The following is a 27603-nucleotide window of genomic DNA, read 5'->3' as shown; positions in this document are numbered from 1 at the left end:
ATATCGTGACCCCACCTATCCACCTGAACCGGAAAGCTGAGGGCGAGAGAATGAATGAGTGATGAGAGAAGGTGAATGAGGGAGTTTAAAGGTGAGAGGAGTGATGGTCAGAGGTGTTTGTCTGGCCTGCCTGGTTAAGTGGGTGTAGAGTGGTTCTCACTGATAACCTGGAAAGTGTTTGGACTCTATCAAGCTGGAGTCCAGGTTGTGGATTTGCTTTAGAAAATGTTAATTAAACATGAAAACAAGTGGTTAATTCATGGACAAAACAGCCCTGTTTAATATTAATGAGTTGAAGATTAACTGGACTGTGAATTTACGGGAGAAAACCAGTTTAGAGCTTGCAAATACATTGAGTTTTGTCAGCTCAACTGTGAAGAAATGCTTAAACCAGTGAACCCCGAACTAACATATAGACGACTTCAGAAAACAAACAACCGTGATTTCAGTTTCAGTTTAAACAAAATAAAATAAAAATAATATTTATAACCAATTTAAAATGTTAAACAAATATATTTAATATAAAAAAACCTGAAACCGGAATTGCTTTTGGACTAAGTGAAATCCTTAGGGGCATATTTGTGTCAAATTAGCTTTTTACGCCCCCAAAACATTAATCACCCAAAACATAAAGCTTAAACTCACAGGAAATAAAGCATAAATTGATAATAATTGTATACATTTTTAATATTATTTGATCCTGTCTCGTAATTTTTGAAGTATTTTCATTTGCCTTGACCCAATAAGCTTTGTGCATTTTTTTAGGCCAAGATTCCTTAAATTATTCTTACTTCTAGGCTGCTTCTTCCGAGCTTCAGTTTACACGTCGAGAAAAACTTCTTGCAAAATTGGTAACACTTTTATTTGTTAACATTAGCTAACATTAGCTTTGTTAGCATTAGCTAACATGAACTTACCATGAACAATACAGCACTTTTACTTATTGTTGATTTCAACATTGACTACATTGGTAAAATTATTTGTAAAAATCGATGTTAATCTGTAAACATTAGTTAACGCAAACTGAACTAACAAAAACAAATGAATTAACATTAACTAACATGTTAAAACAGCATATGTTGGTTTGGCATGTTTTGATGCTGGTTTGAGCTAGTTTAAGCTGGTCATGTGCTGGTCCATAGCTGGTTTAAACTGGTCAAACTAGCATCAAAACATACCTAACCCAGCATATGCTGTTTTTTCAACAGGGCTAACATTAACAAAGATGAATAGCCTAAATGCTAAAAATATATATTGTCATGTTAGCTAATGCATTTACTAATATTAACAAATACAACCTCATTGTTAAGTGTTACCACAATATTTTTAACACATTTTTAATAGTATATTTGAATAAAAAACAAAGATAATGTTTGTCAAATTTCCAGCCATGTAAATTATTTTGTTCTGAGAACAGAAATACACTATTATGCTGTTATGTGAAGATGTGCACTCATGTATACGGTTAGTGTATCTCTGAGTGTAGTACTTAGAGAGAATAAAGACATTTTATATGTATATATATGTGCACATAATGGTGTGCATGACCTGAGTAACCTACCGGAGCCGTGCGCTAATGAAGCAGGGTGTCAGAACTGCAGATGACATCCTATGAGGGTCAGTTAACTGCAACGAATCGCTCCGTTCAATAACACTAATTGCGGAGCTGCACAGCAGCAAGGAGACGTGTCCCTGTGACCTCACATGGCTCTTCCTCCAAGCTCTTCCTAATGATCATGTTTAAAGAGGAGGTCTTCGTTTGCTGGCATTCTGTCCTACTAAAGGAATAATAGTGCTCTTTTTCAGTAGCGTTAAATTTAATGGCGTGAAGTATATGGGACATTTATGATGTAATGATGTGGTGTATTCATAGGGGTCATAACTCCCTTCATTACTGTGAAGGGGTCAAAATGGTTTTGCCATATAGAATGTTTTACTTCATTATGCAGCACAAAGAGTGTACGCTTGGGGGTCATAGGATAGCAGCTGACGGAAAAAGAGACAGACAGAAGAGACATTCTGAGTGTGCTAATGCCAAATGCAAGTGGATATAACGAAATTACCTTTCACATCTACTCAACGGTTACTTGAGTATCACATCATTCCTGCGTCCTCCGCTCACCACGTTTCTGTTTAACAGTCATGTCTCATTTCCAGATCCAAAGACGGCCTACACAAGCCTGTCAGAATGCTGTATGAGAGGAAAAATTGGACACAAATTATGTGATTCTGGTTGGTATTCCACTTGTTAAAACCTGTGATTAAATGCACCTTACAGCAGACATGGACTCTTTTTCATCGCAAGGTGTAGTAACAGGGCTTGAGTTTTTCGAGCGCAATTTTAGTAAATACTGTATTATATGCACTTTACTTTTGTTTTAAATTTGGAAATCTTTGTACCAAAATGTGGTGGTGCTACAGTTTAAAACCCCAATATGTGGAAAACAGTTGTACAAGGTTTAGTAAATGTTATCTTTTTTTTTTATTAAATTAGCTCATAATTTTATATTCAATTCAATTTCACTGTTATTTATATAGCGCTTTTTACATTGTTGCATTCTTTCAAAGCAGCTTTTCAGTAAGAAAGTCAAAACGAACCAAAAAGATCAAAGATCAAATATAATAATTAAATTATTAAAATATACTTTTATACAAACATTTTTGAGTACACATGTCCTTTGATTACGAAGAATGCTCTAGTTCCATGCCAAAAAACGCTTCCTTGGAAGAAACAGGAAGTGATGCATCAGATTACTGGCCTTATTTCCACTTGGAAAGAGTGGGATGAATGGAGAGAGGGAGTAATGGAAGCTGGTGTCAAAGGGAGATAAAGAGCAGGAATGAGGAATGAAAAGAGTGGGTGTGAATAATAGCAAAGATTGGCACAGGAAGTGGTGTGGAAGAGAATGCTTGGTCAGGCAGCTGACCAGACGAGCCCAGATTTAATCTCCCGGTGCCTCCTGATTCGATTACTTGAAACTTGGGGGTACGTGCAGTCAGCTGTGCGCTATATGTGATGTGCCGGTAACAAAGCGAGACACTGGCGTGGAATTACCGGGGAAAAATGTTTTTCCATGCATGGTGCTTGGCTACGCTTTGTTTGCCCGGTGCTTTTCCACATCCGAATTCAACATTGATGTAGTTAGAATGTGTACTTTTGCTCATTGTAAGTATGTAAACCAAAGCAACCGAGCTGTTCTGGTCATCGATTGTGTTGAGACTTAGCATTTGAACAGGGATCATTTGTTTGCATGGGATTATGCCTGATTGATTATGGTAAATCCATAGGATTAAAAGGATAGGAGGAACCTTATGTTTATGCATAAAAAAGAAAAGTCGTACCTTTAAGAAAAGAGATAATAAGACGAGCTCGCCCATGAGTTTGAACTGAAACAGATCAATTAAAGGGAAGGTTTCTGCCTGTCAGCGGGCCCTATTACATCCTAACGCGTATCAGTGTATGGAGATTAGTGAGTAAGCCTGGGTATTCAGGGAATGTTAGCGTTAATCGTAGCAAACGAATACATACGCTGCTCTCTTTCACTCTCGGAGGCCAAAAGCCAGACGCCAATAATAAACTTTTACATTCACGCACACACATCCGTCTCTGGTTCTTCCCACACGCGGGATGAATAAACATAAAGCTTGGTCTAGGTTACTATAGACCTCTCTTGTTTTTCGTGTGAGTTTGTGACCTCACCTTGAACTGACGTGTTCATCATCGAATTGCGTCAGTTCATCTCTCGTGTCGGTCTTTAAATCTAAAACCCCTTCTGAAATGATGACTTATATTGCTGCACTGAGTCTATATTTGAATTTTATCACCCGTAGGTTTATAATCATTTCTGTTTCAGCATAATTGAATTCGATTCATATCAAGGAGCTTTGTGTCACCTATGCAAATGTAAATCGCCTCGTTTTAGATTCCGTTCCGATGTACCACATAAAGTTTTCGCTTAATGAATATTTTTAAACTCTCCGCTTAAGGCCTGTGGCTATAATTCTTAACATATTACACAAAGCACGTACAACCTTTTTAAAGTGATTTATTGTAGGCTCCTTATATGCCATAACCTAAGGAGACTTTACAGTAAGTAACTAAAAATGAAAAGAAATTGTGAATGTTTCCACTCTCGTCTTCATTTGCATTTTTTCACGCAATAAACCTGTGAATAAACAAAAACAAAAACACGATATTTCCAACCTCATAAAGACCGACAGCAGTTTGCAGGCAGTGATGAATTCAAAAGAGGTTGAACCGTGTTAATGTGCACTTTATTGGACATTATGATGAGTAGAACTTCGGGGTGAGACAGGTTATAACCTCTGATTAGTGAGCTTTAGACGCTAATGAAGAGAGATGAGGCTTACAGCGATGGCTGAGAAATACAACGTGTGACTGTGGAAACAATGGTTGGCGTCGTTTTTGCCCATGTGTGTGGTTATATATTTGTTTTGAATGTTTGGAAACCGGCACAAAAGCGTAAAAAGAGAGCAGGGCTCCATTACAAGGGAAGAATCGGTGAAACGAAGCCTGAAATCCTCCGAATGGCTGTCGTTTCAGTGGAAATCAGGTAGAAATAATAAGCAGGAGACCTTGAAGAGGAGGTCAAAACCAAGCGCTGCGATTGGCTAATGGGCCGTAAGCTATCTACAGTGCAGCACAGATGGCCAAACAATGCAACAAAGGGGAAAATAAAGCAAGACCTAGAAATTTGAATGATAATTTGTTGAGAAGTCCAGCTTGGGGGAATATGTATTTCTAGGCGAGTTTGTGCTGGTCTGGCTGGAGCGGCATGAAGAGGGTTGGAGGATTATTTTGGTTCTGCATTTTAGAATTTATTTTATTTAAATATCGTTTTGAAATTTCAGTTTAGTTTTAGATAGTTTTTTTCTTGAATTTTTTGTTTTAATTCAGTTTTTATTATATAAATAATTTTCTGTTTAGTTTTTATATTTGTTTGTTAAAGTTTTAGCTTTATTCAAAGTTGTTGGCCAAACCTCAGATCTTTGAAAGCACAATGCTGATTCTCACACCGGGACTGTGAGCTGCTAGCAAAGTCATTAGCCTCGTCGTTTTTATTACTCCTCTCCGAATCTTTTATCATGAAGTTTTTTGTACTCCACGCGGTGATTCGATTGCAAATGTACTTCCAGGTTTATCAGATTTCCCCCCCTTATTTCAACCCCACAAATCTAATCTTGCACCAAGACAATACGTTTGCTTTTTTCAGTTTCAAACAAAAACTTGAAATAGTCCCAAACTGGGCTCTACCGTTTTTGGTCAGCCATCAATTATGTCTTTCTTCTTCATCCAGTTTTAGTCGAAAACCCCAAATTATCAAAAATTATGCCCTGTCGTCTTCCACTTGGCAGGCATCCTACTGTCTTCTTCTATAGTATAGAACAGCTGTTTCTACAGTCAAGCCAGAATTGGCCACAATGGGAAAAGACCTGATTATTTATGATTTTTTTTATAATTATTATTTTAGTTTAGTTAGTTTTTAAACAACTGTCATTAGTTTTGTATCATTTTATTTGTTTATGTATTTACATTTTGAAATTTTATTTAACTTTACGAAATCATTTTTTCATCAATTGTTTTTGTTTTAGTTTTAGTTTACGAGCTTGTTAGAGCTTTGTCAATTGTTTAAAACATGTCCCATGAGTTACATCTTAGAAATTGTTAACATAATCTTGTGATCAGTGAAGTGAATATAAGATAAAAGTTGCATATCAATAAAAAAAATTGTTTGAAGATTGACATATACTTTGGCCATATAAAAGAAAAATTCCTGGCAGGGTAAGCAGGGTGCAATTCTGCCACGTAAACATGGCCATCGCTGACATTCAAATACAGGTGTTTATGATTTCAAAAATTTGTCACGAGAAACCACAAGCCCTCACAAGGTACCATTAAGCTGAGCTGTGGCTTTAAACTCCGTCTAATCCTCATCTCTGAGTCTGACATTTAGACTTCACGCCAGGTGCTTCAGTCACCGGAAATATATTTCTACATATAAACGATTATGCTCAACAGAAGCTCCACTGGAGTGCTGTTTTATTCAAATGGATGGGACAGATTTGGTCAGGTAGGCTTTTGAAAAAGACATGCATTCGTGTGACTCAGTGAAATAAATATGAGACCATTTGAAAATCATTTTTTCAGATTTTTATAGGTACAGTATGTGCTTAAGTGCAATGATTGTTTTGTTTAATGCTGTAAACTACTATCAATATTTCTCCCGAATTTCAAATAAACATATTGCAGAAAATGAAAACTGGAGAAACAGGTCAAAATAACAGAAGAGATGCTCTCTGGATTTTTTTCAGACCTCAAATACTGCAAAGAAAACAAGTTTATATTCACTTTTAAGTCATAAAAGTACATATTTGTACATTTATTTATGAAAATTTAAAAAAGTATTTTTTAAGTAATAATCTTAATTTTCATTCTTTCACATTGCTGTCACCGTTTTGCCAGAACCCATCAGAGAACAACTTCCTCAAGTGTACTTAGAAGACACAGATGTTCCATTATAGAGAGGACAGTAGGGTGTCAACCGGTGATTTCTCTGTTTTGTAACACTCTGTCTGTGATCCTGTCCCACCTTGCCGCAATGATAATCTCAATTTGTGATGGACTCCGTGTAAAAAAAAAAGTACAAGGTGCAAGTTTTATGAGTGACATTTTTCCATATGCCACGTATGCACGCTGACAGCAGAATAATGATATTAATAAATTCTCCAGAACGATCCGCTTTCGTTCTCTTTGAGGGATATTAACTTTTTTTATGGAATTCAGTTCCTCTCAGCTGCCAGGTTTTTAATGAAATGACAAAATGACAACATTTAAGGTATATTTTATCTGTTCCGCTCCTAAAGCTGTCGGAGTACCTGAAAGAGAGATTGTAATATATTCTGAGCTTCATTTAATAATGGTATGGAGAAGAGAGGAGAGGAGCAGGCGGAGAGTTAACCGGAGATGGAGAGAAAGAGAGAGAGATAGTGCTGAATCGTTCTCTCACTTAAAGGCTGTAATTACAAGCTTTTTTCTCTGATGAATGATAAGAGTTGCGGTAATGAATGAAAGGAGATATTGCAAGGGGAGAGAGACCGGAGTTGATTTTTTACACTGCACTCAAAATAAAAGACATTGTGGATGTATTATCACAATAATATACCTGCAGATTGTGTTTTAGGATATGCGTAATGTTTTAATGCTTTTTGAGTTGATCAACACTTCTTCATGTTAATACTGGAAAATCCATCAAATGATTTCCATTTTTTAGTGCGGGAGGGTACTAGACAGAAGGAAAGATGTTGGGCGAGCAGACGTTCAAAGCTCTATCTGCATGATTCAGACAGATGTTCGCCATAGGAAGTTCTCAGAACGCCATCCCTAGAGAGATGAAGAATTTGAAATCCGACCTTCATTTAGCAAAAACAGTGTTCAGTCACTAGTTATCTCCTTAGGTTCCTTCTGAGATTCCTTGACAGTACCCCTGGTAATGATCCTTCCAGCACACGTTTGATATTGGATCCTATCACGTATGTGAACAGATGGTGTGCAGACATCGATGGTAAATCTGTATGTGTGCGGTACGCTGACGCTCTCCTCTTGAGCCGTGATGCCCCCTGCTGATGCTCACTGTAGAGCTTTAGATCAATCTCTCTCTCTCTTTAATCTCTCTTCTTCTCTCGCCCTCCGTTCTTCTTCCTCTCTCCTGCTGGGTTTCCTTCACCTGTCTCCACGCTCAGCTCTGATCAGTGGCTGAATGAGAGAGGAGAGGCTAATTACACTGACTGACAGAACGCGCCTCTCCGGCACTTTGTAAAACCAGCATGGCAGGGTGAGTCGTGTGGATGGAAAGCGAATAGATAGAGGGTCGCTTTAGTAGATGGTGACCAGCCGGGTGTTTTGGGAAGAATAAACTTGACTTTGAATGATTGAGGTTATTGCGGCGACCCGTGAGAACTTGCTTTTTCCAGCCGTGTCTCGGGCGTCTCATTTTAGGTGGAATCTAAGGCCTGTCAGTTACCAGAAACCTTGTTCATATTTTGAAAATGCCGTGATGGTGAGTTTTATGGTAAAAGTGGTTTCTTTATATCTATTTCTGGCCCTGGTGTTGTCTGAACTCTCTTTCAACCCTAGAAAGTGTTTCTCTGAAATACTTTCGGAGCTGTTGGTTTGGAGTCGGTGTGTGGAAAACAGGCGTCTTTTCTCTTCCACTTCCCTCCATTTCTTTAGTGTCTCACGGCTCAGTGTGATTCATGATTAATGTGTCTGCCGTGTTCATCTGGAGCTCAGAAAGCCTTTCAGTCCTTCTTGGATCTTTCTTTCGTCTTTTTCCATCTTTTCTTTTCCCATCTCTTCTCTTTGTCTTTTTCTGTCTATCTTCTCTTTTCTGTCTCTGCTCTCATGCCTCATTATTGTCATTTTTCTACTTTTCTAATCTCTTTTTTGTCTCCATTTTGTCTTTTTTACAGTCTGTCTGATCTACTCTCTTCTAGTCTTTATCCATCTACTATGTAGTGTTTTCTCTCGTCTTCTTTTCTCTTTATGTTCTCCTATAGGTTACTCTTCATCTCTTCTGTTTCTTTATCTTCTCTGTCTTTTTTGTCTCTTCTCTTTATGTCTCTTCTCTCTTTGTCTCCTTTCTCTTCTCTTCTATTCTTAATTTTATATTTTAATCCTAACTCATCTCTTCTTGTCTCTTCTTATTTTGTCTCTTCTACACTATTAAAAATAAAGGCAATCCCATAGATAGAAAAAACATTTTTCCACAAAGAACAATTCAGTCAAACATCTTGCTTACCTTTTTATAATCTGAAGAACCTTTGTGAGACAGAAAGCTTGTTAAAGGTTAGATGTTAAAGGTTCTTTATGAAACCATTTAGGCAACCACCTTTATTTTTAAAATTGTACACTGTGTCTTCACTCATCTTCCCTTCATATCTCTTTATGGTCTATTATAGTTAACTCCTCTTGTCTTTTCTATTCTATTCTCATCTCTTCTCTTCCTGACTCCACTCAAAGTATGTTGTCTACTTTTCTCTCTTCTCTTATCTTGCCACGTTGCATTGCTTTCACTCTGTCTCTTCTTTGCATCTCCCACTCTGTCTCTCTTTTCGCTTTTACCTTTCATCTTGTTCAACATACAGTATATAAACCGAATATATGAACAAAAAGAGGTTTGGATGCTGTAGTGGGTTTTAAGCAGATGCTGCATAAACAGGCAGGATGTCACACTGGAGGGAATGGGACATTAAAGACTGCAGCAGTCTTACCTAACTCGCCATTAAAGCTGATGGACTAGTCTACAAAAACCTTTGATGGGAGACCTAGTGAGAAACCATGTGGGAGAGGATGCTGCGGTCTGCAGGGGATCCATGCTGTCTGAAGATTAACGCTCGAAGGCATTTTAAATTACAGCTGTGAGAAAACAGAATTCCTTTGCATGCAACACGCATGCAAAGGAATTCTGTTTTCTCACAAAAGTGGGTCCACGGTCTAGTTGTTATTACCATTTTTAAGGTATGAGCTGTGTTTACACAAAATTAATTAAATCATTAAGTCATGTAATTGATTTGATGTTTATGTTTAATATATTTTACAAAAATATGTTTTTTAAGAATATTATTTAAAGGCTTTATTTTTACCTAACGTACATGTTTTATATGTTTCTCAAAAATAAAAATGTATTGTGACCAGTTGAAAAGTTGTTTGTACACGCAGACAGTTGAAAATGACACATTGTTGTAATTGCAATACCGCAAACCGTGATGTTTGGTTAAGGTTATCATACCGTCAAAATATCATACCGGCCAATGCCTAAACATTTAGTCTGTCTTAAGAGCAATGTGAAGCGAATACTGTTTTATTTGTCATTTTGAACCTTGGTTTAGATTTTGGTTGCTTTTTAGTGTTTCAACAACTTTTCTGATGAAAAAAGAAGCATATGAAGAGCGCTTTAGGGGTTCCAAACAACTTTGATCCCATTGGACAGCAACGAGAAATAATAAGCAACTTAGTAATATCATTTAGTGTGAAGCTCTTTGGAGATGGATAAAGAAAGAGAAAGTCTTCGATCTGAAAGGATCAATGCTGTTGTGCTTTAAATCTTCTCCACACATCCCAGAGTTCTTTCATCCGAATGTTTGAGGTGTCTTTTGTGAACTCATGTTATCTTGACTTTATTTAACCCATTTTCTCAAAAAAGTATGGCCACTCCCAAAATGTCCATGATCTTCCAATATGTAAGGACCCCCTAGCTTATTTGATATGGCTATGTTACTTAAAGAAACTAAGAAGAAACTGTAAATTATATAGTAGAAATCTCTCTCTCTCACTTACACACACACACACACTCTAATTCATTTAGTCAGTCTGTCTTTTGTGTTTTCCTCTTTGAAAATCAGTAAACACTCAATTATTGGCCCCTGCCAGGCTGGTATTGAAATGATGTATTAGGCGAAGTCTTCATTTTCTCATCAGTGGTAATCCAGATATGAGTCCAATCACATTAACTCTTTTAATTTGGTAATTTTACATTTCTTTTTTATTCCACTTACGATGTAAAACAAACACCCTCCCTCATTTCCTTTCACCATCTTTTTCTTTTTTCAGTGTAATATCACACATTCAATCCTTTGATTTTGTGTAGAGGGCACTATGTAGAAAATACTTTACTATTGTGGTCTTGGAAATGTAGGGTTTTTATTATATACGTTTTTATCTCCATTGACATCAGAAATTACTTGCTGCAGATATAGCAGCTGTATCATATTCTTATTTCACCAAATAACAGGTTGAAAAATCCTCAGAGGTCTGAGCCAAACCCGGGATATTCAGTGACTCCTTCACCCCCTGTGTACTGCTCCCGTCTGCCCACAAAAAATATGTATGTGCTTTGACATAAACACTAGATGCAATCTAACATCAGCCAGGCATTCCTTTATCATTCCTAAGTCATGGCAGCATGTGAGAACTGTTAGCGTCAGTGTGTTCTGCGATGGAGTCCTATCAGTGTGACAGACAGGTGTGTGTGATAAACTCATTGCTCGGAGCTGTTGGCACTGACATCTTGTTTTGGTCCCGTGGCGTGAGATGTATCTAGTGTCCGCCATTATTGCCGGGGTGACCCGCCGCTCGTATATCATTGCAGTGGAAACCGTCTCGGCCCTGACAGCGGGGGATTGAGGAGGTGAGGACGGCCATTTTGCCACGTCATGATGTGGATTAAGAGAACAGTTCAGCGCTTTATCAACTCATGCAAATGAGACACATTAAATAGCTGTCAGAACACAGGGAGGTTTGGAAAACACACACATTTATAGAACTTTGTCCTCTCATGAGCATTTTCGTCATCAGTTGTTACTAAATAAAATTAAATATTATGTTATGTAATATTTGTAATAAAAAGCACAATCTCATTATTAATTTTATTTCTTTCAAAGGGATAGTTAACTCTTGTGATTTCAAACCTGTATGGCTTTCTTTATTCTGGAGAACACAAAAGAAGATATTGTTAAGGTGCTATAACTAAGGTGAAATCGACTGTCACAAAAACATAAACCTTAAAAGTTAAATATAACAAAAAATAATGCATCACATTATGCATCACACAGTTTTAAGTATTTCTCATTATATCCAAGTAGCCCTCTGGATGATTTTATCTCTTCAGATAGCCCTCGCTTACAAAAAGGTTGGACACCCCTACTTTAAGGCCATTGTAAGTCATTGTTGACTGAACATATTTTTATTTTATTACATAATATAAAGTTTTTCGTCTTTACCTCGTTTTTATTTCTAATAACGTATTTATTTAATGTCTGGATTTTTTCCTTGGAATGAATGGGTAACTGTGGTAACCAGAATGTGCTATCCCCCACGCTGAACCATGCTCACAGTATATGATGCATTACCGGCTGTGTGTTTGCCAAGTGAAGTTTATAATGGATTTTTTTGCTGTTTTGTAAAAAGAAACAGATACATTTTGCTTTCCATTGGGCACAAACAAACTGTCCCCTACTCGCTTGCTGTTATTATATTATATGCATCACTCTACATACAGATGTTACTTGCGCATCATCCGCCACTCTAAAATAGCTCTTTCTCATTTTTTCTCATTTTTTCTCACTTTTTCTTCTTCGCTTACTCACTCACTCTCTTTCCCGCTTTCCTTTCATCTGTGGTTCGGTCGGATTATTACTATTTTCCCCTTTCATCAGACTGCTATCATGTCAAGCACTCCGGAACATCTGCGATGGTATCTGGATAAAAGCTTGTGATGTACAAGTCAAAATGTGCGTTCGTGTGTGTGGCCGTGCACGAGAATGCTGCGATTGTATATTTGCTTCTGAATGTGAATGCATTTGTTTGTGGGTGTGCGAAAATAGCGTTGGCACAATACAGTATAGAATTGCATGGCGCAATATGGTTATGCGTCTTTGTGAATATGGATGTGTTTGCACTCCTACCTGGCGGTCTGTGTGTGGGAGGGTTTATTCTGCAAAGAAGCATATCGTGTCCGTAAGCACAAAAGCACTGGAATGGTACAAACATGAAATTGTGCCAGAATGCATTTAAAATTGTGTGTGTTCTGTTTGCATGTTTCTTTCTGTTGTCATTTCTGGAATGAAGCAACGAGGAGGGATGGGAGATAATAAAAACGAACAACCTGTAGGAATCTTTTGATTTTTCAATTGTTTCTAAGATCATATGCAACAAAAACATTGAGACTGAAAAATCAGTTTGATTCAGCTAGCCTTTCTAAGTCCCTTGCTCCTAGATACAGTATGAAGTGAAAGTGATGTGAGCCCAAGTATGTTGCTCCATACTCTGATTTTGTGCTCTGCATTTAATCCATCCAAGTGCACACACAGCAGTGAGTAACACACACAACGTATCACAAACCCTGCCATTGCTGCGACGCCCGGGGAGCAGTTGGGATATCGGTGCTTGGTCAAGGGTCTCACCTCAGCCGTGGTATTGAAGGTGGAGGAGAGCGCTCAACATTCACTCCCCCCACCTACAATCACTGCTGATACTGAGGCTCGAACCAGCAACCTTTGGGCTACAAGTCCGAGTCTCCAACCAATAGGCCATGAGTTTCTTAGTGAGTTTCTCAGTGTGAGCAGAACACACAAGTATTTCACCATTTGTTCTTATCAGGATGTGTTAGGTATGTTTGCCAGAGGATAACACACCTGTGCACACACATAGATAAAGTTTTACAAGATAACTGAAATCTCTATTATGCTTAGGATGTCAGGGAAAATCGCTTCCAAAATATGCCATCCAATTACATCTGTGACAGTTTTATTAGCGAGAGAGAGGCTAAGAGGACGAGTGTGTACGTGAGTACACATGCAGTGACAGAAAGAGAAATGGAGAGAGAGAGAAAGAGAGATAGAGAGAGAAGTGCTTTAAATCACGGTGTGCTTTGAATCACGGTGGATATTTCAGCTCCTGTCACTCTTGTGTGGGTCTTTTATCCAGGAGACACTTTTAGACCTTAAATCTTTCTCCAAATATCACTGTGTGAAATGGAATTTCACACTCATACGTGGCCGATTTCATGGAGCAGTCAAAACAGCTTTCATTTTTTCAAAGGACAGTTTATTATATATTTTGCAGCACTTCTTCATATTTTATTATAGATACATGTTTTTATTCACTTTTAATGTGCGGAGAGTAATTGTGGGAAGGGACCAGGACACGTTGCAGGCTAGACTCAAACCTGCATGAGCAAATGCATTTATTTATGATTGACACAGTGCAGAAACTGTTATCGTATCAATCATTTATTTTTATAGAATTTTTACCAAAAAGTAATGGATTGCAGCTTTACATATAAGATAAATCTTAACAGTTTTGTTGGATGATTTTATAAGTATATAAACAAACTTTAGAATACCTAGTACAGTATCAGTACAGTAATACAGTATCTGCTTGTCCATCTCTTGCAGTGACCCACATTTATATTTGCATGTAAGCATTCAGCAGATGCTTTTCTCCATATGTTCAGAGAACACATTCAGCTGTCGCATTGTCAGATTTTTTATGATCACCTTAGTTATAATAACCATAAAATGGCTTTAAAAAATTTCTGATGAGCTGTCCATGGTGCTAAATTTGCGCTGGCTTTTGTGTCTGCTGTCCATGGTCCTGAAATCCTCCGCTGGCTTCTTAAGGGCAGTTTTCACTGTCTCTAGGTATCAGGGATCCATATGGTGTTCGTTTGAAAGCATCGCCCAAACTGCTGGTGCTTTTGAATGTGATTGACAGCCCAGTTAAGCTAGAGAGTAAGCTTGTTGTCAGAGAGCCCCAGCTGATGGGTCTGATTATAGGAGATGGCAGGTACATAGCTGCCAGTGAACTGGATTTGCTCAGTAGGATATTCTAACTTTGCTTCAAACCAAACCAGGGTTTTCCTGATGAGCTGACATTTGACATCCATATGTTTGTTTGTTTGTTTACAGGGTCACGTGATGGTCTCTCCGCGATGTCTGGAACACTGCCTCACTTCCTCCAAGAGCCTGATGATGCGTACATCGTGAAGAGCAACCCCATCAAGCTATGTTGCCGTGCACGACCCGCTCTACAGATCTTCTTTAAATGCAACGGGGAATGGGTGCATCAAAACCAACACACTTCATTGGAGCATACTGAATTGGGAACAGGTAAGACACACTACAGACTGTTTGGTCTTTTTCTAGATAATTGTGTTAACCCTGTTGGTGTTTGTTGGTACAGTGTGATCATGACATTCAAATTCCAGCAGCCAACTTTAAAATGTTTTAAAGTTGTGTAAACCCTTTTGAAATGTATCGAGATCCACATATTGCGCAAAGCACTGTTTGCACATTCGCTCTCCAGGTGTAGTCAGAGTCCGTCATTGCCGGTTAAGATACTGTCTAAGAAGGAAGCTGTCTATGTAGGTGGCAAACAGCGAGGCAGCTCAGTGGGTTTTGGAACAGAGCTATTGTCCTTCTCTTTAAAGCATCTTCTGTCTCTCTGTTTCAAAAACAAGCACACAGCAGTGCCTGGTGGATGAACAGTGTCCAGAATGTCAAATCCAACACCAGCGGTTGTTCAGTTCAACTTCTCCCTGTGTTTCATCTTCCAGTTCCCTCTCCATCAAACGTAGTGTGCTATCTGTAAGAGCTTTGAAAGAGATTGATTGTTGAATTTAGTGTTTGGTGCTGCAGATTTTTGACAGCAAAAATAACTGATCCAGTGATGCAACAGAGTGAAATTGCGCTTTATTCCCCACTCTCGGATCAGAACTTGACCCAGGCATGAATGGCTGCTTTGTATTCAAAAACGTTTGAAAGCTGTCTGGCTCATTTCAGGCATGTTTTTACCATTTGCGCTTATTTTTTTCATCCCCTCCTGTTTTTGATCATTTAGACAGCGGTTAGGAAAATTAACAAATTTGAGTACTTTCAGAATTGAAAGCTTTAGAAAGGATAAATAGGACTGACCATGAAAATAATCTCCGTTCAGTGACTTCAACCTCAGCATTTAGGTAGTCTTTTAGTGGATACTTTTATTCTAAGAAAGTTTCAATATGAATGTGTACAACTGCATTTGCTCAGGTGATGTCAATTACCATTAGCAATGCTACTTTAAGGTTATGAGTTTGATCTCAGGAAAACAGGTGTGCTAATGTTCTTGCACTTGCACAAATTCACTTTGGATAAAAGCATCAGATAAATGCATCAATGTAAATATTTAACTGAACATTGTTGGTGTAGTTTATCCAGATTATGTGAACTATTTTTTATTTCAATAAATCCAGTTCCATGAAAACCAGACTAAACAAGTGAAAGATTTCAGTTTACCTCAACCAGCGATATCTACCTTACTCAACCTTTAAAAATAGCTTTGCTGGTGTAACTTAATATATGTACAGTAGGTCAAATCAGTTATATTAACCAATACGATGAATGGCTTTAAAATAAATCACATTTTTATTATCAACCCAAATATTAAACCATTAGGCCACATATTCCCATTATTAAATATTAGTTTTCGAGCTCAGGTCTGTTTACCTTAACTAACTCAACTCACAGGCTGAATTGCTCTAGGCTAATCTTAGATCATGCACTTAAAATAAGACTGAACTAAAAATTTTAAAGATGCAAGCACACAGATGACTTTAGATTTTCCACAACACACTTACAAGGATGTTCTGTATGTGCATAACATTGACTATTGAGTCCCAGCGGGTTGTTGGACTGCCTAATCATCTCTGTACATCTGTGAAGCTCTGTTGATTAAGACCGGGCTCCCTCAGTCCAGCACAGACACTCTGATCGCATCTCCAGCGGCGATACCGATAAATCAAATTCGGCGAGTGGGAGCAGAGGTGTCCTTGGACTGCCTGCGTGCCTGCTCGGATTATTTGTCCTGCTGGGCAGAATGGAATTGTCCATGGATGGATGGTTGGTAAATCTGTCAGTGCTTTTGAAATGGTGCCATTTGAGGAAACTGGTTAAGGCTGTAAAACCACACTAGGGTAGGGTGACACTAGTTGATGTTGTCAAAATGAAAATGCATTAGAGTGTAACTGCATGTGAAACATTCCTTTTTTTAAACAGACAATGTAAACAGGAGTGTTTTGTTCATTTATTATATTTATCTTTAAGTGCACAGAAGCCTTTACAATAAATATTGTGTGATTATATATTATATATTTTTTTAATACAAAATCGTCGCTGTAGGGCGGAAAACTTGTTTCTCCAAAACTGGCCTTCAGGGTTAAAAACACCTTATTTAAAAAAAATAAACACTGTGTTTTTAAAGTTAACAAGCTGTTTTTAAAACATTTCGTTGATTAAATATTTCCCATTCCCATAGAAAATCATGAATATTAACAATGACCAATATTAACTATTTGTGTGAAAAAAATCATGAAATATAATGAGGTTACATCTAACAGCAGTGATATATGAATAATGTTTATTGTATACAAATAGGAAACATCAACCCTTACCCATCATCATTCATTGTCCTTGGTTGTAACTGGTTTTGATACTAGAATATGGAATCAGAGGCATTAATAGAGATATAAAAGAAAATTTCAGGCTTTGCTGCTTCATGTTTGATGAATACTGTCAGGATAAGCGGCCAGCTTGCGGGTGTGTTTCAGAATTAACCAGCTCTATTTTATCCCTGTGGCCAAACACACAGTAACAGCTGAGCTGACTAACAGCGCTGGACACCATCGACATTCACTGGCAAACAGCAGAACCGCGAGGAACTCGCTTTTATTGAAAACACAATGATAAAAGATCTGTTATGGCTCCATTTGCCTCTAATGCATCATATTTTTTAAATAGTTTGAAGTCATGAGCATTCTATTCTATTCTATTTTATTGAATACCATAGAATAGAATATTCTAATATTACAATTGAATACTCTTGTTAAATTATAATATTCTATTTAATTCCAATACATTACATTTAGTAGAATTAACAATGCTATTTTAGTAGATTTACTACCTTTTATTTTGTCAATAGATTTAATACAAGTATCATAGTTAAACTGTGCTACTGTAGTTAGACCATGGTAAATATATGTTTACTGTGGTTTTACTACAAAAACCTTAGTTAAACTATAGGTATCGTAATAAAACCATCTCCTTTTGGGCCGAAAAGCTGAAGGAGCAAAATGTGCACCCTGCAGGAAACCTCAGGTGCACGACCCCGAAAGGACACCTCTGGTTTTGACAGTTCATTGTAAGGTCACGATTCATCATTTAGTCATGATGAGTTCGCTCAGAGTGTGCATTCAGTGCATTATCACAAAAAAAAAACACATTGGTGCACTCACCTTTGTGTGACAGAATGTGCTTGTTTGTTTAATAATTACAAGGACTGCTGTGGCTTTTATGCTGGCACTTAATGAAAATATATTCGAAAGGTCTCTATATACTGCATAGACTGTGAGGTGTCACATGTCCCGGTTGCTGAGAGAGTTTGTCACGGCTGTAGTTGTGAATGACTGTAGCCCTCCATGTAGCCTAGCCACAGTAAACAATGTGCTAATAAAACTCAGCTATAGTATAGCTGAAAACGTGGGGTGTGCGTATGGGTATCCAGTAACCTGAATGAAATGTTGAATATGCTTAAATATGCAGGAAGTAGCTCATAAAATAATGCTCAACCTGTTGTCATGACGACTGGTATAGGCTGTAAGAGAGCAGAAGGGCAGGGCAGAACAACGGTCCACAAGAGCACGTAACCCCACTGCTCGTTGATCGATACAGCTCACACGGCCAAAGCCTGTGATCGTGCTACCATTGAGAAAGAGAGAGATAGACCATCGAGAAAGAGAGAGATACACAGAGAAAGATGAAAAAGAAAGGAGAGCAGGAAAGATTTATAATAGAAGAGTGACAATACAGATATGTTGAAGGAGAGATTTAGGAACTAAAAGGGAGAGGAATTGGTACAAAAAGATGGAGGTTGTTAGAGAAATAAAGGGAATACATGGTGAAAGAAAAGATTTAGAGTCAAGAGGGTGAGAGGAAACAGGATGTTGGAGAAAAGAGACCAATAGATTTAAAGAATAATTCGTCAAAAATACATACTTTAAATTTAAAATTGATATATTTTAATTTATTTAACTATTATTTAAAATGTTTTTTAAAAATGAGATACTAATAAAAAACCAGGTTTCAAACCCGCCACATTTTGGTTATCAGGCGTTTGCTTTTATTTCAAAACCATTTGGTTTAGAACAGCATGGTGGTGTGAAACTGATAAGACATTTCAATTTTCTGTCAAAGGGTCATTTACTTCATTCAGGTCAAAAGGTTATTTCTCGTATGGAGTCATTTCAGCGGGCTTACGAGTGTGCAGAAGATGAGAGACGACTCTTGGAAGACACAAAGAGGGACACGGCAAAAGAAGGAGCAGGAGATGGTCTTCGCCTGCTGCTCGCCGACTGCAAGAGGGATCGACGTCCAACATTCTGCATTAGGATCACAGCTAGCCCACTGCGCTGTATCATCTACCTCCAACAGAGAAAGAGAGACCCAAGACAAAATGCATTGAGATTCGAGAAGGACAAAGACAATGAAGAGAAAGACAAAAAGAAAGAAAGAAAGTTAGAAAGAAAGACAGACAGACAGAAAGAAAGAAAGAAAAAAAGAAAGAAAGAATGAAAGAAAGAAAGACAAAAAGAAAGAAAGAAAGACAGAAAGAAAGAATGAATGAATGAAAGAAAGAAATCATACACATTTACAAACCACATAAAGTAAGCGATAAATCTCAAGGACATTTGCATTAATAAATTAGCCTTTGTGGATTTAATATTAAACAATAATAGAATGTTATATTATAAATTCTGGAATGCTGAATTATTCTTTGTGGAAATAAAAAATTTTTTACAAATTGAAGAAAAACCAAATCCTCCAAACAAGAGTGTAATTATATCATATGTAATTATTTAATATATGTCAACATTATGCTGATTTAATTTAACAAAATGTACATAATGTGTAATCTCCTATTTTTACATATTTTGGTAAAGAGCAAACTCTGAGCGAAGGTTGTTGTGAATAAACGGCTAAAAATAGAAAACTTGGAGAGAAGTTTCCAAAAAAGTACAGAATTCTGTTAACAAGGGGCTTTGATGCAGGATTAGCCGTTACACTGTCATTTAAGACACAAGTGCCACATTCTGCCAATCTAAAGGACTTTAAATTCATGGCAGACCAAACTGTCTGTCTTATCACATAAATACCGCCTTTATGCAGCATGAAACACTTCCAGACTGAGGAGCTGACAGGCGTCGCCTGTGCACACATTCACCCGATGTTGTTAATCCCTGAAGTGGCCCTATATGCTCAGATGGACCCATACACACAAACACACCCGCTGTACATGCCAACTGGATCAGAAGGCTCATAGAGTTGCTACAGACCTCTGACTGCTTGAGATAGAGCCCTAAGCCAACAGTCGGACAGTTTCCCCACATACACACAGCTGCAACCCGATGGCCGCCAATATGTGGCTAGGAATCAGATTTTGTTGGCTATGCCAAGCCCTGAGAGACAAGGACAGAGAGAAGAGACAGAAACAGAGAGGACACTTTGGACGTGGCAGTGCGACAGTGTTACTATTGTAAAACGCAGATTAAGTTCCCCAAATCTCTCCCAGAATTCCCCACTGCCACTCAGATCCTATGCTTAGACACACACACGCTCCTCTTTCTTCATATGTTGGAAGAGGACGGGAAAGGAAATGAGGATAAGGGGAATAGGCTAGCAAAGACCGACAAAGCTGCCACTGACTCTCTTTTAGACCGTGGGCTTTCCAACTCTGAATCTGGCGTGAAAAGTATGAGCAGGGATGGAGACGAGAGGCTGCTTGGATGTGAAAGAGGATGGATTGAAATTTAAGACCACAGATATATGAGGCTGTACTGGGATGGAGATTATCACAGAGTGAAGAAAAAAAATCTTTGTAAACTTGGATGAGGTCAAAGACAAATGTTTTATACATCTTGGTTTTAATTTGGGAGGGTGATGGGGGCGATAAAGAATGCAATATTTAAATAAACAGCATCATCTGTCTGTCTGTATAAACACTAATACAGTGAATTAAAACAGAGCAATTGGAGTTCATCTAGATCAAAAAAATCCTCCAGCAAAAATAATTCCACAAGCGCATTAGTGCAGCATCAGAGCGTTGACATTGCATAAGCCTGACTGCAAGTCAAACATAATGTTTTTAATATTGCATGAACAAATCAAATAAGACGTTCTCAGCCATGCGTGTAATCACGTAAATTCTGCTTAGAACCGCCACGTGTTGAAAAAGAGCTCTGTTCACGATGGATGCTCAGACGTAGTAACTCATATTTGGCCCTGGGCTTGGAAGAAGTTCAGGAACACAAGGTTTTCATATGTGTGTACGTGTATTTGTGCGTTTACTAAAGCAACATGAAAAGAATAACCCAAACTGTCCAAGGAAGCCAAGTGTGTATCAAAGCCACACCAGACTGGAATACAAAAGACTTTGGAAGAGCTATAGATGCGTATCTGGGCTTCATACTTTATCCGTTGCTTCAAGGTCTTTGGCAGCCATGAGCCGTGTCACATTCTGTTGGTTTGTGGAGGATCTCCTTTCTTCTATTCTAACGGATTCATCAGAAACGATGAGTTTGCCGTCACAAATACCATTGATTACTTTAAAAGCCGCACGCAACACGTGCACAATCTTTAACGCTCTCCACATGTCACACATTCATAATCATTAGTCATGCTTCAGTCTTTCTACTTTCTGTTGTCTGTAGACACACACTCTGTCTCTGTCCTGGGCCTGAAATCATGATTTATATAGTTTATTTAAAGTCAACGGTGCCTCCAGCAAAACGGTTTACATGGTGGTAAGCTTGTTTAACGCTTGGATCCAGACTTTGCTCGGGCATCTAGGTTCCTCTGGGTACCCCTGGATGATTCTACATCACTTGGAGGTTCTGTTTTCTTGCCAGACTCTTTTAGGATTTGTTGATGATTTTCCTGTTTCATGTGGACTCACCTGACCCGTTACGGTCCTCGAGGGTCGCTTGCACAGTTCATGGACAATGCTCTGTCCGCAAGATGGCCGCCAGCCCAGCGCCCGCCCAAGATGGCCGCCATGCCCGATGGTATCCGTTGCTGAGGTTCTGCCCTGGAGTCAGCTCTAATGGTTGTGGCTGCTACCTGGTTAAGTGTCTGGGGTGTGAGTTGTTCATCTACTCCTAAGGTAATTTCTGAACCTGCTTAGCTTCCTGCCTGTGCCAAGATAGCAGCCTGTGAGTCTCTCAAGCTCCCTGCCTCATCTAATATGGCTGCATCTGAGCCCCCTGCCTTGTCAAAGGCCACCACTGGCCTTCCAGCCCTGCCTGCGACTCCCTGGCCGATTGACCAGCCTACGACTCTCCTCTACAACCCTGACCTGCTCCTGCTCCACACCACATGTCCTGTTCCCCTTCATTGGTCTGGCCCTCCATCCCTCGCTCAGTTCCGCCTCCACTACACCACCCACCTGGACTGTTGTTTTGTTTCTTTTAGAGCGTCTGGAATCCGCTCTAAGAGGGTGTGCTCTGTTATGATTTGTTGAGGATTTTCCTGTTGTATGGACTTTTGGACTGTCAGTCTTAATTATTGTCAGGCGTTAAATGTTTGCCTGCTTGTTATCCCATGTGTATAAAAATCCCTAGTGTTTCATTTGTACCTTGTCAGTCGATGGATTGGGTGTACGATGTATTGTTTCTAGTTCTTGTCATGTTAGATCTTTTGTTTTTTGTTCTCAGTTTGCCACATGGGTTACGACTTTCTTTATTTTGTTATCATTTAATAAGCTGCAAACGGATCCGCAACCCTTACTTGGATTACTCTTTTAAACCATCCTCGTAACTCTCTGTTTAGTCTTCATTTCCCTCACAATTATTCATTGAATTTGCTATTTCTGTTTTACACAAGTGTGATATTTGTTTCATTTAATCCAGAACAAAAAATACAGAAATTATACATTTGGTTTAAATTAATTTCCCAACATTGTATGATTCTGTTCTTTTCAATAGTGCATCAATGTTTTGGGGCTTTCGTACTAGGCAAAAGAACTGATGGGTTTGAAAAGATATGTTTGCTCTTAAAGTCTGTGAGCAGTATATAGATGCTGGATATCATGAAGGCGAGCAGCAGTTGGATTAAAGTGAAAGCGTCTTTTAACTAAACTAAATAAATTCAGTTTTCACTATATATATATATAGAAGGTAACCAGACCGAGAGAATTTCAAGGCGGATTTAAGATCAAGATCCAGAATGTGCGTGTTTGTATAGAAAATTGCAAATGCATTGTAATCCCTTTTTAGTGTTAACTTTTTTTTGGTACAGTTCATTCGTACATCAACAACATTCCACCTGAGGGTCTTTGGCATGGTTTTCCACCATTTTATTTTAAGTAGGCTATATGAATACTAATAGGCTGTCACTGTAGCAGATTTTCACTACACGACTATTGTGGAGTAAAGAATTATCTTTTTTTTGTCGGATATTTTTTCCTAATAAATGATCCTATCAGTCAAAGTGATATTTGTGTTTTGTCTGTTATATGGACAATTTTTTTACACTCTCAATACAATTGCAGGGAGGCAGAAGGTTTGGGGTCTCATTGTACAACTTTAAACCGGTGCCAAGTAGGTTATGATATTACATTATGTGTGAATTAACAACATAGCGATAATCTTATTGACATATATATAATTGACAGTATTGACAGTAATATTGTGAAACCCCTACTTGATTTTAAACATGATGTTATTGGCATATACTGATATCATTAACTCTAATTTTCACTTTCTTCAAAGACTGCATTTGGCCTGAAGTGTTTGAGAACAACTGGTCCAGTATCTCTCACTTCTTTAAAGAAAATACCATGTTTGATAAGATTTCCTAAATATACCAATATGACTGTTCAGGGAATGAGTCAGTTCAAAATAAATAAAAATATTCTATATTCTATCTACAGTTAATGCTTTTAGTGTTTCCCAGCATGCTTGGTAGCTTATCTCAACAGGCTATTTGCAAAGTTATTTAGAGGTCTTATTTACTGAGTATTTACCCTTCAATACAATCTCACAAGTGTATTCATTTTGTATTATCCACAGGAGCTTTGGGTAGTCATCACAGACGATATATTTGGCAAAGTCACATTATCTTGTGTATATAACGTGCGCCATCTGAACAGTCAGCGGGGAATTTTCTTATTAGTTATATTCGGCAGGTATTTGGAGCTGGTGTGCTATACTGAAGGTGTCTGTTGCTATCTTTCTCTTCTCCTTTCGGCACAGAAAGCTTAGTTTCTCTTCTGTCACTTCTGTTCCGTTCCCCACAGGCCTGTTTGAAAGATAATCATTCAGATTTAAGGGATTATAGATGCTCAGAGTCCTGACCTGACTCGGATTCCCTTTATTTAGCAATTCCCTTTTCATTTCAAATCTTCTCCCTCGCTCTCACCTCTCTGAGTGACTGAGACTCTCTGCTCTTATCTTAGAATAGCGCGCCCTTCTCGGACTGAGCAATTTGAAATAGATTTTCTTTTGCTTACTTTAATATCATTAAAGGTGAGTCTCATAATCTCTGCGCTTCAAATACACCCACAGAGACCCACACGGAGGTTTGCATTAATTCTGCCGTCTGTGAAAAAGTAACATAGTCATGATTGTGCCTCCGCTCACCCTTAACTTAATTCTGGCGCTAATTCACAATGCGGTTTCATTTAAATATGTTTTACTACTTTAGCCAATAATTCTCTCTATTGGGCTTCTCTCTGTGATGCATATTTTGACTCTAAAAGAAATGTTTCTCCAGGATTGGCCTGCCTCATGTATTTTTGTTGTATTTTGAAGAGCATTCTGGGCATTGCCTGCGAGAGTGTAATCCACCACCTCAAACGTCGCCTGCATAATTTAATGTTTGGTCGGCACGACAACAGCGCTAAAATTAGGCCTATGACAGGAAGAATACATTATAGAGCAGTTTTGGAAAAGAGCCTGGGGATTGCTTTTGAAAACTCTCTATATAGAAATATTTTTTAATAATTCTCACACTCTGACTCGCATCATCTAGTCTCTTTAATCTATTCTTCTATTCTTACCTGCTCTCATCTCATGCAAGTGTATATAAGAACCGCAAGATTTTAGTTCAATAAACATTGTTGATAAATACTCATAACATCTCTTATGTAAACTACTAAACTACTTTTGCTTAGAGGTGTCTCTTTTATTGTTAGGGAGTCTTGAAGCGTTTCATTTAAGCGTCAACATCTTTATGGGAGAAATTCAAATAGACAAATTGAACTTTGCTCATGTTTGCTTAGTAATTGAGTATAATTATATAATTACATAATAAATACATTTGAATCCATGTACATTTGAAAGCACAGCTGATGTTTGAAAACAGATCTTAAAGAGACTGTTTTGTACTTTCTCAATATATGTTTGGTAAAAAACAGGGACGATTATTTTGAACACTAAACATCTGAGGACATGCAGCTTAACTGGTTTTTAATTTCAGCGTTTGCTGTTGGTTTAACTTTATTTACTTAAGTCATTATAAACTAAAGCTCATTGGATTAAACCGAAGTCTCTTTGTCATTGACGGTTCTTCCTTTTGTCTTTCTGCAGGGCTGAAGATCCGTGAAGTGATGATAAATGTTTCCAGACAGCAGGTGGAGGACTTCCATGGGCCAGAGGACTACTGGTGTCTATGTGTGGCATGGAGTCATTTGGGTACCTCCAAGAGCCGCAAAGCCACTGTCCGCATCGCATGTAAGTATAACAAACCAAATGGGATAGCTTGTTTAATGTTTCTGTGCCACTACGGGCATCAAATGGTTAAATGAAATACGAATATTTTTTACCAGCTGATCAGTCCTTTAAATTCCACCATAAAATAAAAATGCAAACTTTATAAAACCACAATTAAAAAGCATAAGAAACCACTGGAAAATGCCAGATTTTACCTTTGGGAGTTTTTTAATACCTGTCAATCCCACAATCCACTTCCAAATAACTCTTGTGTGTATGTTGTCAATCCCATAACCGTCTATTGAAATGAATTGATAACATTTATTAATCTCCACTCAAAACCACCTGTCCAAACTTATATTTCACTTCAACAATCTCATCACACTCAGCAGTGTGGATAAGTGCTTGTACTTAAGCAAACCTTTGAATTTTGTGACAGCCTTCACTTTTTCTAGTTTGCTTTTTCATCTATGAAAACAGTAGCTATCTGCTATCGATATTCTTTTCCTTCCCATATAGATCTGAGGAAGAATTTTGAACAGGAGCCGCAGGGGTTGGAGGTGCCAATCAACGGCATGATCGTTCTCCACTGCCGCCCACCAGAGGGAGTGCCTGTAGCAGAGGTGAGTGCATTCACAGCGCCCTCTACTGGCCTGGAGTTACCACAGTTTAAGGAACATAGACGGATGAATAAATCCGTCATATGTAATGCTTTATAAGCAGATGAGCACATTTAGCTAACATGATATGGTGGATTTAGTTTGCATTTATGAGACAGTTGCTGTGTTTTTTACCCACAATGCAATTTGATTTTAATGTACTCACTATTTCCCATAATACAACATGCGATGACCGCTTGATTAGAATCAGCTGGATACACTGTGACTGTTAATGCCACGAATGCACGTTGCACTTGTGTTTGTTTGTTGCTGAGAGTTATTTTCGTGTTTTTGAGAATAAACAGATAAATGAATGTTATTGATAGTGGTGCTTTATTTTAAATAGATTAAATATTTTTAATAAATGTAAGAAACGGTGAAGTAAAGAAACGTGGCAAACCATTGTTTTGTTCTCTTTATTAAAAACTAACACGAAAACGTGACAAATTAGGTGAATATTAACTTCACCATTTTATTAAGCAATCCATAAAGCCACACAGGTGTAATACAACCGTTATGTTGAATGTCCGCGACAGTACTGTCAGACGAAGGTATTACGTCAGTGTCCGAAATAGTTCACTTATTTTCATTCTCCTCTTCCCCATATAGTGGACTCAAATGTCATTCGCTATATAGGGAATAGTAAAGAAGTGAGCGAGGGAGCTGTTTCAGACAAAGCTATGGTTCTGTGTGTCATGTTAAGTGTGTTTGTATACATACTTCAGGATCTTCTGTGTTTGTACATTTGTGTTCATCTTTGAGAGGCTTTTTAGCAAATACCTTTTCGGGTTCATTAGCTAAAAGCATGTTTGGACGTTGCAGTATAAGGTCCATCTCAGTTCTCCCTGAATAATATGGAAAGAAAGTTTGTGTCTGCATCTAATAGGCCTACAGAGAAAGAGAAGTATAGGGAAGTCTGCACTTACCGTATGTTATCTTTGCTGTTTTATATCTGCTGTGAAATCTCCACACTGTGTACATCCAGATTAATCTTATTTCAAAAAAAAATTATTACATCATAGCATCTGCACCCAACACTGTGTACAGTGTGTCTGCTTGGACTTTTTGACTTTTTAAGCATGAAGGGTGAGTTTATAAGTTTGTGTGTGTGTGTGTTTGTGTGTGTGCGTGCCTGCTTGTGTGCCTCCATGTGTGCGGCCTTTTAAATCCCGGTGGGGAACTAAATCTGAATGCACACCAACACATGGGGACTCGTGTCGGCAAAAAAGCTTATAAATACTATGGAACAGTATTTTATTTATGTTATCTACAAATACAAAACATTTTCTATGATCATTAGGTAGAGGTAGGGTTAGGAGATAAAATATACAGTTTGTACAGTACAAAAATCATTACGCCTATGGACTGTCCCCACGTAGATAATAAACCAGACTGTGTGTGTGTGTGTGTGTGTGTGTGTGTGCGTGAGTGTCTGAAAAGGAACAGCCAGCCGTGCTGCTTAGTTCCAACAGAAGATAAAATATTCAGCTCAAATGAACAGATTGTGTTTAGCACCTCTTCTTCCATGTGCCGGGTGATTTGCTCGGCTTTTTCTCATATGTGCATGAATGCCAGGAGAAGAGCACAGACTTTGAATGATGCAGACTGAATCCCATTCTACCCCTCTG

The 27603-nt window shown here is 38.2% G+C and overlaps 1 protein-coding gene across 2 annotated transcripts in view; it reads left to right on the top strand.

Annotated features, from left to right (window-relative positions):
* unc5da (unc-5 netrin receptor Da) overlaps positions 1 to 27603 on the top strand; it is a 156050-nt gene that overhangs the window by 87525 nt on the left and 40922 nt on the right. For both annotated transcript variants that reach the window (XM_056732054.1, XM_056732053.1), the window contains 3 exons: positions 14488 to 14688; positions 25194 to 25337; positions 25836 to 25939. In XM_056732054.1, coding sequence (XP_056588032.1) covers positions 14511 to 14688; positions 25194 to 25337; positions 25836 to 25939 — 426 coding nt within the window. In that variant the 5' untranslated portion in view covers positions 14488 to 14510. The remainder of the gene's footprint in view (positions 1 to 14487; positions 14689 to 25193; positions 25338 to 25835; positions 25940 to 27603) is intronic.

Source organism: Triplophysa dalaica, chromosome 19, assembly GCF_015846415.1.
Source record: "Triplophysa dalaica isolate WHDGS20190420 chromosome 19, ASM1584641v1, whole genome shotgun sequence".
In the NCBI taxonomy this organism is placed as follows: Eukaryota; Metazoa; Chordata; class Actinopteri; order Cypriniformes; family Nemacheilidae; genus Triplophysa; species Triplophysa dalaica.
This window is presented reverse-complemented; position numbering and strand designations above follow the sequence as displayed.